The sequence below is a fragment of the Dipodomys spectabilis genome, unplaced genomic scaffold (assembly GCF_019054845.1).
Source record: "Dipodomys spectabilis isolate Male_0828 unplaced genomic scaffold, ASM1905484v1 ptg000098l, whole genome shotgun sequence".
NCBI classification, from domain to species: Eukaryota; Metazoa; Chordata; class Mammalia; order Rodentia; family Heteromyidae; genus Dipodomys; species Dipodomys spectabilis.
In genome coordinates, this window is record NW_024870775.1 from 9858456 (window position 1) to 9879016 (window position 20561).

The 20561-nt window shown below is 50.5% G+C and overlaps 1 protein-coding gene across 1 annotated transcript in view; it reads right to left on the minus strand.

The window, feature by feature from the left end:
* The window catches only part of Sdk1 (sidekick cell adhesion molecule 1), an 836641-nt gene that overhangs the window by 57115 nt on the left and 758965 nt on the right, over window positions 1-20561 (minus strand). The window contains exons 32-35 of the mRNA XM_042686840.1: window positions 19645-19715; window positions 14592-14727; window positions 13268-13327; window positions 12103-12204 (exon numbers count right to left, since the gene is read on the minus strand). Coding sequence (XP_042542774.1) covers window positions 12103-12204; window positions 13268-13327; window positions 14592-14727; window positions 19645-19715 — 369 coding nt within the window. The remainder of the gene's footprint in view (window positions 1-12102; window positions 12205-13267; window positions 13328-14591; window positions 14728-19644; window positions 19716-20561) is intronic.

The window sequence follows — 20561 nt, forward strand, 5'->3', positions numbered from 1 at the left end:
GGCAAGTGCTCTACCACTTGACATAGCGCCACTTCCGGCCTTTTTTTTTTTTCCTGCTTATGTGGTACTGAGGAATGGAACCCAGGGCCTCATGCATGCAAGGCAAGAGCTCTACCACTGAGCCACCTTCCCAGCCCCTGAGTTTCTTTTGCTCAAGGTTAGCCCTCTACCAGTTGAGGGCTAACCTCACACAGCACCACTTCTGGTGCATGCATGTTATCTAGGCAAGCACTCTTACCACTGAGCCACATTCCCAGCTCCGGAAGACACACCTTAACAGTGGTCTTCATACTTCTGGCAGTTTACGGCCTTCTTCTCCTGGGGTCTGGATGGTCCATGAGGAAGAGGAGTGGGGAGCTACATAGGGCCTTTGGTGAGGGAGTGAAGGCTGGAGCCCAAGGGAAACTCAGAGCTGTGGGAATTACATCTACAGTGAGAAGGATGTCTGTTTATTAATTAATTCATTAATGCTCTAATTCAGAATGCTCACTGGCCTACAGTAAACATTGGATTGAGATCCTTGTTAATGTTTTATTATAATGAAATAAGTGATTCTTTAAGATATTATTTTAAATTTTTAAATTTTTTATTTATTTTTTGTGCTGGTCCTGGGGATGGAACTCAGAGCCCGCACATGTCTCTGAGCTTATCTGCTCAACACTAGAATTCTATCACTTGAGTCACAGCTCCATTTCTGGCTTTTTGGTAGTTTATTGGAAATAAGAGTTCATGGACTTTCCTGGGCTGGCTTTGAACCATGATCCTCAAATCTCAGCCTCCTGAGCAGCTAAGATTATAGGTGTGAGCCACCAGTGCCCAGCCATATATGTGTATGTATGTGTATATATGTATGTGTGTATGTTTATTTGTGTATGTGTATATATGTATGTGTATATATGTATGTACATGTGTGTGTGTGTGTGTGTGTGTGTGTGCGCTGATACTGGGACTTGAACTCAGTGCCTCTTGCTTTCCTTTAGTTGTTTTATTAAAGGCTAGTGCTTTACTACTTGAGCCACACCTCCACTTCTGGCTCTTTGCTGTTTAATTAGAGATAAGAATCTCTTAGATTTGTCTGCCTAAGTTGGTCTTGAACAAGGATTCTCAGACCTCAGCCTCGTAAGCAGTTAGGATTACAGGTACAAGACATTGGTGCCTGGCTAATAAATGACTATGACCAAAAAAAATTCTACATTTGTCAATTCATTTTTAATTACATCAATATTTTCCTGGTCAAATACTGATTCCCAGCTGAAATACACAGGAAACAGGATGCTCTGATCTAATTTACTTTCTCAGCAAGCTCTGCCAACACATCTGTTCTCCGGAGTGGGCTGTCTGGGGACAGACTCCAGATCCCAGTAAGAACATGGCCTCTGGGGCCTTCTCCAGGCCTCGACAAGGTTCAAATAAGACATACTGCTTCAACTCAGCAGGGGACAAGTCAAACCTGGAGACAGAGAGCCCAGAGAGTGAAGGCAGGGAAACAAGCAAACAGGGACCCCAGAGCCACCATGGGAGAGGCCACTAGGATGGGATATCCAAGGCTCAGTCCCCAGGTGGCCCAGGCAGCCCTGCACCCTTCTTCCAGGTTCCTTAGGGTGTAAGCAGAGCTTCCACTAGCACCAGACAGTAATCACTGACAAGCTTACAACATACAATTCCAAGAATACCTATAATGCATGTGACAGACAAAAGCCATGCTTGCTCCCCACCCAGGGATCCTGCCTCTTCAGAATTCTCCAGGACTTCAGAAGGGTGGCAGTGGAGGTGATGTGTAGCTTGCCACTGCTGGAATCATGGGAATCCCTGGAGAGCTGGTACCTGTGTGTGGGGGAGCTTTCTGCCATGGAGAAACCCTTTCAGGGCTTTGCCTGCCTCTTTCAAGCCTCTTGACACTCAATGCCCCCATTACACAGATGGAAAAACCAAGGCCCAGAGATATGAGCTTGCCATCAAGTTCAAACCTGAGCAGCCTGGCCCTGTGGCCTCCCTCCACAGAGACCCTGGCACAAGGCCTGGAGTCCACACACAGTTCTACATCCCCTTCCATTTCCTGACCTTTCCTCTGAGCTCCAAACCCCCGATCCTTCCTTCTCTTATGACTCTATTTGCCAAACCAGAGAACCAAAAAACCGCTCTAGGATACCCCACAAGGAAAAATCAGGGATCCAGGCACAAAGCCATTCTCCATCCTTGTGGATAGAGCCTGACACAGGCAGTGGAGCTGTCCCATGCCATCATGGAACACGTGACAGGCTCCCAGCCTTCAGACCTGTGTTCATCTGAGTGATGCTGGACATGTGGCTTCTATCTCGGAACCTGGTTCGTCATTTGTAGAAGAAAAACCAACCTTAAAGTTTTCTTAGATAAAGTGAAAGGAAATTACCTAGGTGAGGGAGGGACTTCAGGCTCTCCAGGACCTCTGGACCTGGGTTTCTGTTCCTATGTGCATCTTCTCTGAAAGAAGGGGAGCCATCTCTGGTCCCCTCTCTTCCCTGCCTGGGAACCTGCCCAGGGAGGAGGGGGAGCAGAGGGGCACGATCCCCCAGGCCATGCCCTTGGGAGGCTCCAAGTAACCACCCCAGTGTGTGGACTGCAGGAAGGTCTGATCTCACACTGCACCCCACTTCCTGATGGAGGAGCTAGGCAGGGAGTCCGGAAACCCAACGCTGAGAATGGCTTGGATCAAAAATAAAATCAGATCCTAGCCTGCCGACATTGGTGGGATGACTTACGGTATATCTAGCAGGGTCAGGATGACCTATAGCCTACACAGGCCTCTGAAAATGACCGCTGTGGTCTGACTCTCTCTGACTATCATGGCTGTGATGAGGAGGAAGAGGATATATGAACCCAGCTTTCTAGGCCTGCAACCCTCCCCCCCCATGTCTGCAGACCCCGATGAGAGCTCAAGGTCTTGGGATATCTGGTATAGCCACTCTTTGAGCCTGAAGGGGCAGTCATGAATCTACTCCTGCCTTAGTCCCTTCTGGGCATGTCCTCACATTCTTTCTCTAACAAGATGAAGAACTTCCTGACACCCGGATTCTATGATCTAAGTTTGGTAAACCTGCAGGGACTCATTCCTTTCAAAATGGGCCAGACATATACCAGGAGACTCCATCTTTAAAATAACCAGCAAAAAAGCTGGGATGGAGGCATGACTCAAGTGGCAGAGCATCATCCAAGCAAGTCTGAGGCTCTAATACTGGCAAACCTTGTCAGGGACTCAGGAAGGCCTCTGGCCAGCAGCCCCAGGAACTGACATGGCCATCTGACAGCCCCAGAATAGAGTCCTACTGACAGCTACATGAATGAGTGTGGACACGGATTCCTCCCTGATTAATCTTTCCAAGATACAGGCCTAGCTGTTACTTTGCCATAGGATCCAACTATTGCATGCCTGGATTCCTGATCTACACAAGCCATGAGGCAACAAATATGTTATTTCCAGTATGGGGTGACTTGTTACATGGCAAGAGCTGACTGATACAATCCCAACTGGAGCACAGTCTGGGCTCACAGAGACTGGCTGGGTTTTGTAGGGCCTGACATAGAGGCTGGATTCGTGGTGTGGGTATCTCAGAGTTAACCTCCTATCAGGGTCAAGGTGATTATAGACAGCATGCTTCTGTCAACATGAAAAGAACTCTGAACCAGTGCCTGGCCCTTTTTGGTAGCAGAACTACTGGAGAGAATGACAGAATGCTGGCACTGGGCTGTGGCTGGTGAGTGACTAGGGGGCCTCTGCGCATAGGCTGGGAGGGGTAACCACGACTCTGGAGTACAGCTGAGCAGATGGCAATGGGATGATATGGTGGAGGATGTAAAGATGGAATATGATATTTGACTTGGATTGTGTAAAATGGATAATGAATGATTTTTAAGATATAAATGTAAGTGTGCTGTGGATAAGACTTCTCTGGTAACTTGTTACTTTAGCTAGTAACTGTAATTGTAACTCTGTAACTCCCTAACCCTGTAACTCTGTAACTTTGCTTCTGCTGTTTTCTGAGCAATGCTCACCCTAACCCAGCGGAACCATCACCACCCTTTGTTCTATTCCCTGCTTCCCACCAGCAAAATCTTGGCAGGAAATTTAAACTTAAGGTGTGCATTTCTTGTAACAATCATTGGCTAAAACCAACACCCAGCCTCCCCCTTTCCCAGCCCTAGCCCCAAATGCTTAAAAGCCCATATGGGCTGGCACTCAGGACTGTTTCCTGGGATCCCAACTCCAGGTGTGTCAGCTGCGGATTCAGAAATCCCATGGGATGGGCAGTGGTAAGGTCCCTCCCTCTCCCTTCTCTGCATCTCTAACAATGATGGGAAGGAGAGATCACACAGCAGGCAGGAGGCAGAGGGAAGGGAGTCCACCCTATCTTAAGCACATCCTGAGAACCCCTACCCCCATGTCACCACACTAAGACCAAGCTCCGGGATCTGCAGACAACTGCGGCACATACCCATTCATTCCCGCCACCCCCGGCAGTGGGTGCTCTCCCACCCCAGCCTTGGATGTGAACAGTGCAGAGTCTGCCAGGATCCAGCAGCTGCCATCCTAAGAAACAAGAATGGGTTGAAAATGGTGTTTGTTTTTGTTTAAGTTGTTTCCATAACAGAAGAAGGTGGAGGCCATGGAATTTCAGACTCAAAATAACACACAAATACATTTTCCTTACAGGACTTTTCAACCTTACAGCTTTGCGCTGAACCCTCCATGGTACACAACAAGTCCAGCCTTAAGATTTCTTCCAGTAATGACCTTTGTTTTTTCTCTATCAGCGCGAGGATGTACACTTTCTGAGCCCTGCGATCACCTTTATCACCCGCTGCTAGATTAGCCAAGTTAAAAGCCACTCAAACCAGCTCTGCTCCTTGTAATGGTGTTTTTTTTGTTTTGTTTTGTTTTTTTTCCTTGCCAGGAGAGTGACTTTCCTATCACAGCAAGACCCAGGGGGCTCTGACAGTCAAAGACTGAACTGTAACCCAAGGAGCTGCACATGCAACCCACAGCCCCTAATTACATTGCTGAACCCACAGCAGCTGGACTCACACAACTCATGTTGTTGCCAAAATATTTTCTTCTCATTTCACAACTTGGAAAAGTGGGGCTCAGCTGAGTTAAGTCATTTGCTCCAGCATGGGCTGGATTTGACTTAGATCTCTCTGATTCGAAGGTCCAGGCTGCTTATCTAGAGAATGTTTTCCTACAAAGCTTTGGAAAGTATAAGGCACCTGCCATACCTGCTCTATTCAAGCCTGCCCCTATGGAGCAAGTGCAGCTCAAATACTACCTGCCTAGGCTCCTACACAGAAAGGTACAGCTGGGTTCCAATAAAGTTTTATTTACAAACGCAGGCCAAGGGGCTGGGCTATGGTCCCTGTGCCACATTTTGAGATCCTTCTTGAAGGCCTGAGGGAAGGAAGAGATGGGGAGGGGGCTGTCACTCTGCACTAGGGGGTGGGCCCTGAGGAGTCCAGGAGTGGAGAAGAGAGCCAAAGACTTTGACTATGGATGCCAATCATTATTGGATTAGATTAAGGAATGATTACTGATTTGATGAGGTGTGATGATAACTTGGTTGCATATTATATGCTAAAGAGTTCTTGTAAGAACACATGCTAAGAGAATCTCTGAATAAAATATGATGTTTGAAAGAGGGAAGAGGGGAAGGTGGAGGGGTGATGCTATGGTCTCAGTGCTGGATGTGGGGACATAAAGCTAGTCCTTTCCATGTCTGCCATGCCCTGCCTGCTGTGATTTCCATAAGTGTAAGTTCAATGGAAGCAAAAGAAGCCAAAGAGAGGCTACTATCCTCTGACCCCCGGCTCATGCCTGTAATACTAGCTACTCAGGAGGGTGAAATCTGAGGCTCGTGGTTCAAAGCCAGCCCAGGCAGGAACATCAGTGAGACTCATCTCCAATTAACTACCAGACAACCAGAAGTAGCGCTGTGGCTCAAGTGGTAGAGTGCTTGCCTTGAGCTGAAATGCTGAGAGACAGTGCCCAGGCCCAGAGTTCAAGCCCCACAACTAACAAAAAAAAACCCACAAACAAACAAAAACCTGACAAAAAAAAAAAATAAAAGAAAAAGAAAGAAACCAAAGAGGCCATTGTGTGGGGATAGAGGAGGAGGGAAGGGCGATGTGTGTTTGGGGAGAGGCCTGGCCTGGTGTGACTCTGTGACCAGGGAGTCATCATCACACCTACCAAACCCACAGTGGCTACTAGCACTGCTGGTGGCAACAGAACCTGGAAGGCTGGGTGGGGCTCCCGTTTCCACTGGACAACAGGCCACAGGGTGGCCCATCTCCCCAGGCATACAGAGATGGCCCAAGTTCTCCCCAATTCTGTGTTCTGTGACACACAGTGGGCCCAACCCCTTAAGGTTAGACTCTGGAGAACCTTGTACCCCCTAAAGGCTGCTGGCCAGAACCCCCCTTCACCCAGTTTAGCCTCAGAGTAGTCTCTCAACTTCCTGAGCAAACTGGCACCCAACAGACATGGCTCTGTGACTGACAATGTGATAAAGCACAGGGTCTGTGGAGAATCTCACCAGGGCTTCCACTATGGATCCCGGGGCCTGTAGGTACTTTTCCAGATAAAGCATTAGGCACTAGGATGTTCTCCGTAACCTGCTTTCCTTTATGGAAATATGATGATTAACAATAGCATTTTTGCCATCCCCATTTCTTGGGCCCTGTCTCTATTAGGAAAGGGAGCAGCTGGCCCTGGGGGAGGGGTGGTGTATGATGTGGGGTGTCTGGCTCTGGGGACCAGTGAGTGGACAGAGGGAGACCTGGGTAGGACCTGAAGGCGCCCTTGGTGGGGGAGGGAGGGTTATGCTTCTCACTGTGGGACAGCCACAGACATACAAGGATGAGTTTTGGGTTTAACAAGGCATCCCTTGTGGGGTGGGCAATGATGGAGAGGGCTCTGTGAGATTCAGCTATAAGGGAGACCCCAGAATGATGTCATTCCAAACCCCCAGATGGCCTCACCCTGGCCCTGAGGATGGAGCCCATGCCCTACAGCAAGGTTAAAGAGGAAGGGCAAAGAGGATCACACACAGAACTGTGCCTTCCCACACCGGGGCCAAAACACAGGGAGGGCCTGATTTCACCCTGTTCACGAACCCAGCATTGTTCCTGAGGTCTCATCTCCCTTGCCCCTCCCCCCTGGCTTCTCCCAGGCTCACATTGGCTTCTGTGCCAAGGGCTGAGTGCTGGCCCCGTGCGCACAGCCCCAGGACTCCCAACAGATCCTGAGGGGGTGTCAGGGCTCCGTGCACTGCAGAGAGACCAGAGGAGGCAGACAAGGACCCCAACACCTTGACGCCTTCCCTGCATGGCGAGGGCGCAGCCTGGGTCTGGACTAGGGCAGGGGTTTCATGAGCTGCAGTGGAGGCAGAAGGAGCCAAGCTGCCCTCTGCCCCCAGACTCCTAATAAAGGGCAGTGCGGATCATCCATCACCGACACTCCATGCAGCACCCATGGGGTGCCAGCCACCACAGGCAGAGCGCATTCCATGTCCCCAGTGTCCCCAGTGCAAGGTTGTGGGCACCCGCAGGGGAGCACGACCACTAAAGCTGCCTGGGGTGCCAGGAAGTGAATTGTGGGGTGCTTGGTTAATGGCCTCCCGGGCACTCACTGAACATGGTCCTGGGAAGTAGAGAACATGGGAAGTAGGGAACACCCACATTTGTAACCCCGCAAGCAACTGTCATTCTCTCTTCATTAGAAACACATTTTCAAACTCGCACAGCTCCGAATTCTTTTAATTTCCCTTAATGGGCTCTAGGACCTGCTTTATTTGTCACTAGGGGGGGCTAAAACAGCCAGCAGCTTCCTAATCTCCTCTTTCTAGTCAACGGTGATTAAAGCTGGTAGATTTACAGGAAAGGTAAAAACCTACATTCTACAGTATGCGTTTCATTCTTTAGAAATCACTGATAAAGACTGGGGGGCGTGGCTCAGGTGGAAAAGCACTTGCCTGGCCTGTGCAAGGTCTTGAGTTCAACCCCCAGGGCCATAAACAGAATGTAAAAAATAGCAAAGAACCCAAAGTTTCAAGATACTTTTTTTGGTGTGTGTGTGTGTGTGTGTGTGTGTGTGTGTGTGTGTGTGTGTGTGCGTGTGTGTATGTGTGCAGTACTAGGACTTGAACTCAGGGCTTGGGCTCATTGGCTGGCTAGCTTGTTCCTGGTCCTCTACCATTTGAACCATTCCTTCAGCACAGAATTTTGCTAGTTAATGGGAGATATGAGTCTTGTAGACTTTTTCTCCCAATTTGGCTTTGAACTTAGACTCTACAGGTCTCAGCTTCCTGAGTAGCTGGTGATACAGGTATGAGCCACTGTTACATGGCTTAAGGTACTTTGCTGTCTTCCAAAGCAATGTGGACAGCAAAAGCAGCAGGGTTTATTCTATGTCTGTCTCTTCTCTTTCTAGGAAAAGATAGTCAAACACCAAAGTTCTAGATGTTGATACTGCTGACTGGCAACTGGAAGCCAACCCCCATTGGATATGGGAACAAGGCAACCCTGGCACCTTTTTCAGAGAGAGAGAGAGAGAGAGAGAGAGAACTAATAAGGTTGTACACACACACACACACACACACACACACATCTGTCTCTGCCTCTCTCTCTCAGTATTGGGGATGGAACCTAGGGCCTCATGCATGTCAGGCAGGCACACACTGCATCACTCAGTTATATCCCAAGGCTGATCTTATTGCTGGACTAGTATTTCCTGTGTCTCAGAACTTGGTGAGTAGGTGTGCCTTGGCAGCTGGTGCTGAGGCAGAGAGGGACAAGACAGCATGGTATAGGCTCAGGGGTTCATGCACGGCTACCACTGGGAGAAAGCTGCCAGCAACAGGCTCAGTAAGCACCAGGCAGACGGCATCGAGAATACTGCCAAACCCCTGTGAGATGCGAAAGGAGATTCAGGCCAATTCCTGGGGAGGAAAGAGGCACAGAAGGGAGGTGTCAGGATCCCTAAATCAGTTCGTAATTGAGTTCACGTTCCATCCAAACCCAAGAATTGCTTTTTTGAGCACTTGCCAAAATGACTGCAAACCTTGTAGGATGGCAGGAACATGTGGGAAAATGAGAGAAGAGTAAGAGAAGTTGTACTGAAGGCAAGCCACCAGTGTGGTGTGAGCTGGGCACAGAGAAAGGCTTTGTGTCACTGGGAGGGATGGGGGAGAATGATCGAGGTCTTGAATACCAGCACACACGCACACACACGCGCACACACGCACACACATGCACCTGAGACATCTCAAAGAAACCATCAATCCATGGATGGTAAGGGAGGAAAAGTCTCTGGAAAAAATCGATTTAGAACCTTACTTTATACTAGGTGCCAAAGTAAGTTACAGCTGGATTAAAGATTTTTGAGACATCATCTTACTATGTAGCCCTTGCTCCTCAGGATGGAGATAATGAGCCAAGTTGGTGCAGCCAGGGAGCTACTGGACTGGGTTGGCAACATGGGCGATGGAGGAGGTGCTGTTGGTCAAGATACATTATACTTACAGACTGATTTGTGGAGTGGCAATTCCTTTGTACAACTACTTAAAGGTAATAAAAATACAATGGAAAAAAAGCAACTTGGACTATTCCTCTATAAATTCCTATATTCAAAAATAAAAAAAGCAGGCTGGGAATGTGGCTTAGTGGTAGCGCGCTTGCCTTGCATGCATGAAGCCTTGGGTTTGATTCCTCAGCACCACATGCACAGAAAAAGCCAGAAATGGCACTGTGGCTCAAGTGGTAGAGTGCTAGCCTTGAGCAAAAGAAGCTCTGGGACAGTGCCCAGGCCCAGAGTTCAAGCCCCAGGACTAGCAAAGCAAGCAAACAAACAAACAACAACAACAAAACCAACCACATTTACATTCAGCCATTCAGAAGCTACCATCTAACCCAGTGCTATCCATCTTGAGGCTTTCCCAGCAAACACAGCAGCAAATACAGTGACAACATAATGGCAGCCAATTAGCCCTTTCCTTGCATTGCTTCCTGCTTCGTCTTTGGTCCAGGGAGCGGGTGACATCAGTCCTGGCTTTGGGAACCTCAGGGCCTTGGCCACAGCATGTGGCCTGGAGATGGGCATGCTGCAAAAGGCTAGCTGGAGACAAACACAGCAGACAGTGCAGGAGGAAGGGCGTGCTCTGCTGCCAGGAGCTACAGGATACTGGTTAAGAGTCCCTACTGAGGGACTGGAGGCATGGCTCAGGTGGGTAGAATGCCAACCAACGAGTCAAAGCATCAGATACTGAGTGTGAGTCCCTATCTTGGACCAAAAAAAAAAAAAGAGCTTCTATTGAGAGGAAAGTGGAGCCAAGAGGCAGCCTGTTTGGGTGCTGGATGCAGCCATACCTGAAGCTGTGTCCAGGCTGTTCCACTTTTCTGTGACAGTAGAATAGTGGTTTGGATACTGTTTAAGTGTGTCTTCCCCTGCTCCCTGCCCTCCACCAAAGGTGATGTGAGAGAGGTGGGCCTTTAAGTGGGGCCTCTAATGGAGAGAATCTGGAGGCCTTGGATGGGACTGGTGGTTCTGTGAGATCTGAACTGTTCCCTTGGGATGGAGTCATCATAAAACAGCAGGTCCAGCTTGTCCCCAGCCTTGCTGTCCTCTTTCAGCCTGTCCCTGTGACATTATCTCCAAGACAGGGGCAGAGACAGTCCAGAGCCAGCCCCCTCTCCCATGCACAATCTGGTGTAAGCACTTTGCTGCACATCATCTGGTGCAAGGAGCTACCACAAGGCTGGCACAATTCTGCAGGCTAGGATGGGGCTTCTGCCCCCTTGCAGGGCAATTCCTGACCCAGGTCTTACTGACACTGATTTGTGATACCTGTGCTCAGAAATCTGCCATGACGACAAACTCTTACATTAATGTAAATTTCTCATGGATGCTAAGCAGCTAAGCACTTTTTTGGGGGGGGGGGGGAGGAGGGGCTCTTGAACTCAGAGCCTAGGTGCTGTCCCTGAGCTTTTTTACTCAAGGCTACCTCTCTACCACTTGAGTCACAGTGCCATTTCTGGCTTTTTTGGTGGTTTATTGGATAAGAGTCTCATGGATTTTCCTGTCTGGACTGGCTTTGAACTGATATCCTCAGATTTCAGCCTCCTGAGTGGCTTGAATCACAGGTGTGAGCCACTGGTTCCCAGCTGCATTTCTATTTTATTTTGGGGCAGAGGACACCCAGAGATCACAGCTCTGTGTATCTGGTCATTTCTAGCTGAGCTCCAGGGACTTGTTCCCTCATTTAAACACCAGTGGGAGCAGGCCCAGCCCAGGCACCTTCTAGAAACTCATCTTGTAGGCAGGACAGATGAGTCATTAGTAGAGTTGGAGTAAGAGCCCAGGCTCACAGATCTCCCTACTATAACTCAGCACATCAAGGCTGGAGTTCAGAGTGACTTGCTCAGGTCACACAGCCTGTGAAGGCAGAGCCAGCTCTCAGATTCACAAGCTGACTTACAAAAATCGCAGCTAAATCACTTTCCTCACTGAACTGGTTAGAGCGATGCTGGATTATAGATGTGCACCACCAGGCCTGGCCTTAACTCATGTCCTTTCAGCACAGCTGGAAGGTCCAAGACTGGCCCCATCCCAGGGTACTAGTTTGCAGCAGGGACTTTGGAACTTCCATTTGCAGGCAGGACAGGAGGCTCAGGCAGGCAATTCAGGACAAGTATCTGCCCCTCTAGATACAATTCTCAGCTGATTGAATGCCATCACTCCTGCAGGGTTGAGTCCTTCTGGTGCAGCAAGTCATTTCACCACTCTGAACTCCAGCCTTGAAGTGCTGTGTTATGTAGGGAGATCTGTGAACTTGTGCTCTCATTCCGACTCTATAATGACTCATCTGTCCTGCCTACAAGGCAGGCAAATCCACAGACCACAAAGGCTGGCAGATTTAACGGCTCCCTTCTGCCCCCTATGGGGCCACCACCAACAGCAGCTGGGTCAAGGAGGGTGGACATAGCTGGCTATCTGAGGGGCTGGCCACAGCACTCTGGGCCATCCCAGTGGGGTGCTCCTGGGCCATGGGGGCCACGGGGGCTCTGCAGGGAACTCACCAGCCTCACCGACAAAGACTTCGACAGGCGCACTGGCTGGGCTCTCACCAATGATGTTATAGGCAGTCATGATCACTTCGTAGCGGCGATACTTTTTCAGATCTATAAAGTCAAAGGAATGGGGGTGAGAATGCAGCAGGACCACCATCCATACATGGAAAGTCCTCCCCCTCCCTCCCACCGTGGGACGTGCCAGAGAATCACCCAGATGTCTTAGAAGCAAGGGAAGAGTCTGTGCTGCTGGCCCTGGTGTGGCTTAGGCCCTGTTCTAGGGGCCATTCTCCTGCTGCTGTCAATCAAGCGAGCAGCCCCACCCACTGTCAGCAGGTGAAGGACACATGTGGTGGCATTCTGCTGGGAAGAGTTGGGTTAGCCGGCCACCACAACAGGCCTGCCTTTCTCCTAACAAGTGCCAAGAAACGAAGAGCAAAGTGAAGGCCCTCCCCTTTTTGGACTGACCATCTCCAGCTAGGCAAATGTGTGAAGCCCTGAGAGATGGTGGGTTCATAAAGACAGATAACAAAAATGGCAGGAGCTAGGGGCTAGAGTGAGGGAATGGGGAGTCCACGTTTAGTGAGGAGTCAGTGTTTAGCGGGGAGTGCTTCTATTTAGAAGGATGGAACAATTCTGGAGTTGGGTGGTGGAAAGAGAAGCATCATCTTAAAAATGGTTAAGATGGTATATTTTATGATATGTCTTTTTTTTAAAACCACAATCAATAATACTAAAAGGCTGTGCACCAGTACAGCTGACACTGTAATCCCAGCTACTCAGGAGGCTGAAACCTGGAGGATAGAGGTATGAAGCCAGCCTGTGAGATTCCATCTCTAATTGACTCAGCAAAATGCTGGGCTAGAGATGTGGCTCAAGTGGTAGAATGCCAGACATGAACAAAAGGATATGTATGAGAAAAGAAAGGTGGAAGGGAGACTGAGGCTGGGGGACCAGATGTCAGTACTACAAACTCCTCCAGACCCCCACTTCTAGAAGTTTCCTTTCCTGCCCTCTGAAGGCTTTGGCATGAGGAAAAGCAGCAGTTGAGGGAGAGAACTCCTGAAATGGGAGCCATTAATCCAGGCTGGTTTTTCTTGGTCCATGGGGAGGCCAATTGGCAGGCGGTGATGCCAGGACGCGGAGGCCTCCTGCGGAAGGCGTGCACACTTACGTGTTAATTCATACGTGGTTAATGTAGAGCTGCTGTTCACGGTCTTGAAGCTGCTTTGGGCTGTTAGGGTAAGCAAAGCAGAAAGGTGGTTAGCAAGCAGGAGGAGCAGTTACAGCAAATGAGGCACAACAAAAAGGAAGGGGTATGGCCTCACTGCGGGGGGGGGCATTCAGGCTCCCACGCAGCACCACCTCAGGGGTGCCCACACCCTTCCCATGGGTTCCTGGGGGACAGGTGCTTCTTTCTAGAACAGCAAGCCCAGACCAGTGGGGTAGGGGGTGGCTGGCGTGTGATAGGAAGGGACCCCGGTAAGGTGTGTGGTATGCCCAGGTGCCAGGCAGCACTGGGGAAGGTGGGATGAGGTTTCTCCTGGGTGCTTCAGGCAGAGGGGATGAGCAGCCCTCCACAAGAGGGGAGAGGTTGTCTGCTCTTGAGCAAAGGACATCCTCGGGGTGGTGGTAGCTGAGTGACCCTTCCCTTTCTCTCTCTCCTTTCCTTCCTTCCTTTTCCCCTTTCCCTCTCCTTCCTTCTTTTTCTCCCTTCTTCCCTCCCTCCTTTCCTTTGTTTCTGTGCCAGCGCTTGAAATCAGGGCCTGGCTGCTGTCCCTTAGGTTTTTCACTCAAGGTTGGCACTTTACTTCTTAAGCTACAGCTCCACTTGGGTTTTCCCCCCTAGTTATTTGGGGATAAGAGTCTCATGAACTTTTCTGCCCAGGCTGGCTTTGAACCATGACCCACAGATCTCAGGCTCCTGTGTAGTAGGCATGAGCCATCAGTTGTCTCTGGCTGTTTCTGGAAGTAGAGACAAAAAGAGGCTTCCCTCCCCCTGTCCCCAGCCTGAGGATGTCAAGGGCAAGGAGCACATCCTGCAACACTGTTGGGGGGGTGGGAGAGGTGGGAGACGGGGGGCAGATAGCAGGCCTCTTCCCTCCTTCCAGAAAGGGGGAACTGGGAGGAGAGGGTCTTTCTGTAGCTCCCAAAGCTGCCTAGGCCACAGCAGCTGGCACTGCTCGGGCTGTGTCATTAGTAGCAAGGCACAGGCCTGGCACAGATCAGCTCAGGGATGAAAGATGTCCCCAGCCACAGGTTGAGTCTGCCGTGGGCTTCATGGGTGTCTAGTATGGGCCCCAGGCCATTCTCACAGGTGCAGCAGTATGTCCGCCTGCTCCTCCCTCAGTGTTCAGGCCTTGCTGCCAACAGCATACCAGGCTGTGTGCTCCCTGTCTCTCTACAGCTGGCCCCCCATGCTCCACATGGGTTGGACAGATGTATGCTCCATGCTGCCTGCAGCAGGAGGAGGCCAAGAGGGATGGGGATCTGCTCACCTGTGAGCTCAGCTCGCAGGGCCGAGGGGCTCTTGAGGGTCTTGGCCTCAGGGCCTGCAGCTGCCTCAGCCTCCAGCTCTCGGTAGTAGATCCTGTATCCCTGCAGAAGGCCATTCAGGCTCTCGTCCCGGGGCGGCTGCAAAGACACCACACTCAGCCATGCCTGAAAATAAGTTGGTCCTGCATCTGGGAACTTGGTGTCTGCTGCCCTGATTTAATCACCAACCTGGAGGGACAGTCACTAGTTCAAGTCCATGCCTGTTAAAAGCCAACTGGGCACTGTCCCCAAAGACATGTACTCATTATCTGATTTATGTAATTGTAACCTCTCTATACATTACTTGCCTTGCATGCATGAGGCCCTGGGTTCGATTCCTCAGCACCACATAAGCAGAAAAAGCTGGAAGTGGGGCTGTGGCTCAAGTGGTAGAGTGCTCACCTTGAGCTGAAGAGCTGAGGGACAGTGTCCAAGCCCAGAGTTCAGGCCCCATGACTGACAAAAAACACAAAAACAAAAAACAACCCCCCACACACACAAACACCCCCCCCCCAGAAGGCACAATGTCTATGTGCATCTTGATCATATAAAATGTTTACTGAAATACACTCCAGGAAATGAAAACAAGAGGTTTTATACCCCTCTCTGGTTGTTGTTTTTGTTTTCATTTTGTCTTGTTTGTTCATTTATTTGTCTTTGGGATGGAAATAGAGGGAAAAAGGGTGATCAAATGCAGCAGTAATACTAACTGGACACTATGTTGAAAATGAACTATACACCTTGTGGGAATGGGAGGAAAAAACTGGAAGAAAGTGAAGGAAGCGGTGACATTGTCTAAAAAAGAAATGTACCCATTACCTGACTTACGTAATTGTAACTCCTCTGAACATCACCTCTATAATAACAATTAAAAAAACCGAAAGAGCTGGGGGAGTAGCTCAAGTGGTAGAGTATGTGAAGCCCTGAGTTCAACTCCAGCACTGTAAAGAGACCAAAACCAAACAAAAATGAAGAGCTCAGTCCAGCGTGTTTCTCCGATCTGCTGCCAGTTCCCTGCGTCGATTCCCTGTCTTGTGAAATGCCCAGGATGAGGAGCGCTTTGCCACGCGAGGGACAGCTGAGGCACATTAGCCCCTGGGGGTTTGACTCCCTCTTCTGGGAGGCTGGTGACCAGGCCAGGCAGCACGTCTGGCTGTGCCTCCCAGCTGCAGCTGAACTCGCTCCAGTCTGCTCAAGCTTCGGGTCTGCTCGGATGACGCAGACCCTGTGGACAGCTCTAGCCCTGCCCTCCCTGATCCTGTATGCTGGCAGGCCAGGGTGACAGCCTGGCTCTGGTAGAAAGGGGCGATAGCTCTGCTCCTGTTTCTGAGATCTGGGTGGACTGGAATTGGTAAGAAGGGAGGAGGGAGTGGGCAGATGAAAAGCCTGTCTCTGGGCTTCTTTAATTGTCAGCCCAGCGATCGCAATCTGTGGGGCACCATCAAGCTTGCTTCACAGTCCACAGTCCAAGGTTTAACCACAGCAGCACAGGCCCTTGTGCCCAGTAGGGAGCTCACAGGGGACCAGCCCATTCTGCAGACACAGATCCATGGGCTGGGGACACAGGAAGTGTGGGGGTGGGGAGAACTCCATCCTACTCAGCAAAAATATCCAAGGAGGCTGGGCACTGGTAGCTCACCCTAAAATCCTAGTTATTCAGGAGGCTGAAATCTGAGGATTACCGTTCAAAGCCAGCCATAGCAGGAAAGTCTGTAAGACTCTTACCTCCAATTAACCACCAGAAAACCAGAAGTGGTGCTGTGGTTCAAGTGGTAGAGCACTTGCCTTGAGCTGAAGAGCACAGGGACAGTGCCCAGGCCCAGAGTTCAAGCCCCATGATCACCACCACCAACAAAAATCCACAGAGCAGGAAGTGGGGAGGATGGGAAATGAAATGTTTTCACTGGGGACCAAATGTTCTGCAGCTGGCAGCAGCCACACTGCCCAGGGTCCTTGTGTAATGAAGTCCCCAGGCTGGCTGCGGAGGGGCTGAGAGCCACTGACCTTGAACTTGAAATGGTTCTAGCCAAGGACATAGGATGCTTGAGAGGCATACAAAGCAGGGGTCAAACCACTAACACCTGTATTCAACAGAAACCGGGCACTGGGCACAGATGACAGAAGGGAAGGGAGTCACATTCAGATCTCAGGGGACAGCCATGGCCACCATGGCCTGAGCTTATACTCCCAGGACTTCACTTCCTGGAGAGGGGAGCTGCATTTCCCCAGAGGTGAAATCCTTCTGGAGCCCAGGTGGCATACATGCCTTCTCCTGAAACACAGCAGCTTCATGCCTCTCCACCCGTGCCCTCCCTGGCATCTAGCGAAGTGCCTCTACACTGCAAAATGCCTTCGGCTGTCCCTCTGGCCACAGCCAGTGCCCCCTACATTGGCCTTCCTAAAAAGCCAGATGGAGCCCATGGCACTGAATGGAGGAAGCCCCGCCCCCTCTGCCTGGGCAGAGGTGACACTCTAGCGAGGAAGGTGCCCACCACCACGTGGAGTGCATCCTCAGCTGACAGCTCTGGGCAGGAAGTGATGTATTGCTCACACTTCTTTCTTTCTTTTTGCTAGAAAACAACTTCCAAATCCACTTAGAGGAACCTGAGCAGGGCTTGGGGACGTGAGTGGCAGATGGATGGCCCGCTGCAAGGCATAGAAGAGCCAGCTTCCATGTTGTGATCAAGTCAGAACGTCCCCAGCTTGTTCACGAGTGGTGCTTGGCGTGAGCACAATGACCACCATCCCCACCCCCACATCCCGGGATTTCAAACAGAACTGGATGCCTGGAAAGGCAAAGATTGATTCTCCCAGTAGGAAGGATCCGACCTGACAGCTTCTTATCGGAAGGCTTCTAAGTGGGCCTGCCGCCTGTGTTTGTATTTTTAAGCAAATCGCTAAAAAAAGAAAAGGAAAAAACCCCCGCAAACCCTTCAAACCTGCCCCCCCCAACCCAAAAGGTTACAGGTGAAACATTTCATTTGGAATGCAAATCTAGATCTGAACCTACTTTCTCTTCCTTTGTTCTGTTCACTCTGATTTACTAAATTACTCATAATTTTAATTGTACTTCAACTGCCTGGCAGTTGACAGGCATTTATTTCTACAATACGTGGTATTGACCACCCCCTGCTCTGGGCGTCTTGGCAATTAGTTTGTTCTGTTCAGCTCTGGAGAGGACAGCTGATGGACACATATGCCAAGTTCCTCTGGTGCGGATCCATGCTGTGTCCCAGAGCTGTCTGGCAGCCTCAGAGGGGCCGAGTTGGGAGACAGGACATGGAGGCTGCCAGTTAGTGGTCACAGCCACTTGTTTGGAGATGGCGTGGCCCAGCTGGGGCCCTCACAGCCTTTGGTGTAGGAGCCAGTGTGCCTAGTTACTGGCAGGCCAATTGTCATGTCGACAGAAATGCTAATTTTCTCCTAGACTGTGACAAAGGACCATCTTCCTGGGGCTAATTATGTTGGCAGTGGATGGGAAGCCAAGGGCTGGGGACCTTGAACTTCTTCTTTGAATGCATAGCCCCTAACAGGAGTCAGGACTCCAAAGCACAGCCACCCTCAAAGCAGGTAGTGTGGGGTCTATCAGATGTGAAGATGTTTTTAGAGGAGGAACTAGAAGTCAGAGAGACTTAGAGTCTTAGTGGCCTGGTGGCAAGTGGGGGAGGGAGGGGCCGGGGCAGGACTTTTGCCACTTTACCAGGGGCAGCAGGTGGGAGCCAGCCCCTTTACTGTCCTAGAAGACATTTGGGGACGTGTCCATGTTACTCTGAAAGGGTCCTGTCTTCTCCAGAGATAGTGTCACTAAGCAGAGAGGGGGCCCCATGATGCTCTTGATATTCCAAGGAGGCCATATGCTCTTGGCAGAGAACCTCATTTATTAAAATCCTGGTCCCTGCTCCTCCTGCAAGGGGCAGCATTCATATCATTAGTTGGAACTTTACGACATGGCCATTTGGGAGCCTCAAACATGGTGGCACCATAGGATCCAGCCTAAGACTGCAGGAGTTGGTGGGCACTGCTGGACAGGTGAGATGTACCTTTGCTCCTGGAGCCACTGTGGTCCTGGCCTCTTTCTGTCCCCCAGCACTCCTATAGGATGGCTGTGTCTTAGCAGTGCTGGTGGCCTCTAAGCCCAGGGTATAAGCCACCTGGTACAGCTCACCCATCCTGACCACCAGGGTCCCTCACAGTGCCCAGACACCCAACAGTCCTTCATGACAGCTCATTCCTGCCTCCATCTTCCCAGCCATCACCATGGCACAAAGCCTTCCCCCAGGGACCCAGGAATAGCAGCTCCCTTATTGTCGCAGACCCCTCCTTGTTACTGGATGCCTTTCCAGACTCTCTGGCCAGCGCAAGGCCTCTGGTTCAGACACAGCCCCTCAGATCTCCTGTATTCCTCTCACACAGATTTTGTCATCACCCACGTCCAGGCACCTCTGCATTCAAACTGACACTTGTCATTTTCCTGATAGCAACTTCAATTTCCACAAAGAGCCTGTGCCAACCAGACCATGAGGGATACCCCAGCTCGCAGCCTTTCCTAGGCTAAACGGCCTTGTTGTGGCTCTCTGGACACAGCCATACACCAGCCTGGCTCCTGCTTGATCTATGACCTCTAGAGCCTCCCATTCCTCAAGTGATGGTCCTTTACAGCACCAGGAGCTCTGTACTAGGCTCTGTGCATGGGCCCAGGTGCCTGCTGGGGACCTAAGTGTTTGCATCCCCCCTTCTCTGCACCCAGATCAGGACCACACAGGCCTGGGGGCTGAGCCCCTTTCCTTCAGATTACTGTAGTCACTTCCCAGCTGGTGTTTCCTGGGGGCTCTCGGGCCTTCCTGGAAGTTTGAGAAATTACATTTAACACAAGTTTCCTTTCCAGTTTCTTGGCTGTTTCCCTTGTTTCATTCAAACACTGGGTACAAGCCTGGCTTGGTGTCTGTCTCCAGCATCCCAGCTGACTATGAAGGGAGTGAGTGTTTGCCTTACAGACACTGAGGTCCTGGATCTTACCTGCCACTGAATCAGAACCGAGGATGTGGTGTGGGGCGTCGCGGAGACAGACCCGGGGGGCTCTCCTGGAACTGCAGCCCAGTGAAAAAAAAGCAGGATTAGAAAGGTTCAGTTGGTTAATGTCTTCCCCTATGAGTATGGGGTGCAATGAGCCTGTCCCCTTCCTTCTGTTCTTTGCCCTTCCTTTGTGTTCCCAGAAGGCCCCAGTCTGACTGATAGAAATCTGCTTTGTTCTCTTAACTCAATGTTGCTCCCATGCCTGGGCCCACTGACTATCCTCCCCAAAGGGATCTTCCCGAAATTCTCCAGCCCAGAGTCTTAATCTCAGTGTGAAGCCCATCACTACCCCTCAGGTATCAGGCACCTGAGTTCCTCCATTTCAGGCCATTGCCAAGAACTCTCAGAACTCTTAGGACACATCAGTCTGGAAACTCCATGCCACTCTTCAGCTACCTTTGACCCTGCCCCCCCTAGGACCCTACTTAAGTCCCTCCACCCTGTCCCTATTACTCTGCCTGTGTCTCCTGACTCTCCTCAGGTCACCCTCTTCAACTTGCCATTAAAGTTATCTTGTCTGCTGAGCTTGCTTTCTGTTCTTTCTTATTCTAATACCCTCATGACTCAGTTTCCTAACACAGTCTTAACAAGAGTAGCCACCAGATGATGCTAGTCTTTGCTGTTTCTGAGACATCCAGGGCTCTTCACGAGGTGTGCTGAGGTCACTCATTCCAGCCATGACACCCTGGGAGGTCCCTACTCGAACCTTTCCTCTGTACTACCAGTCCTGTACTTCTTTGGGTGTCAAATACCATTTTCACAGGCCTTTAGTAAGAGCTTTGTCAGGCTACAATGTTCTTGATCTGTAACTGTCAAGAAAAGGGAGGGGAGGCCACTGTTAGTGACTGGCCAGTCAATAA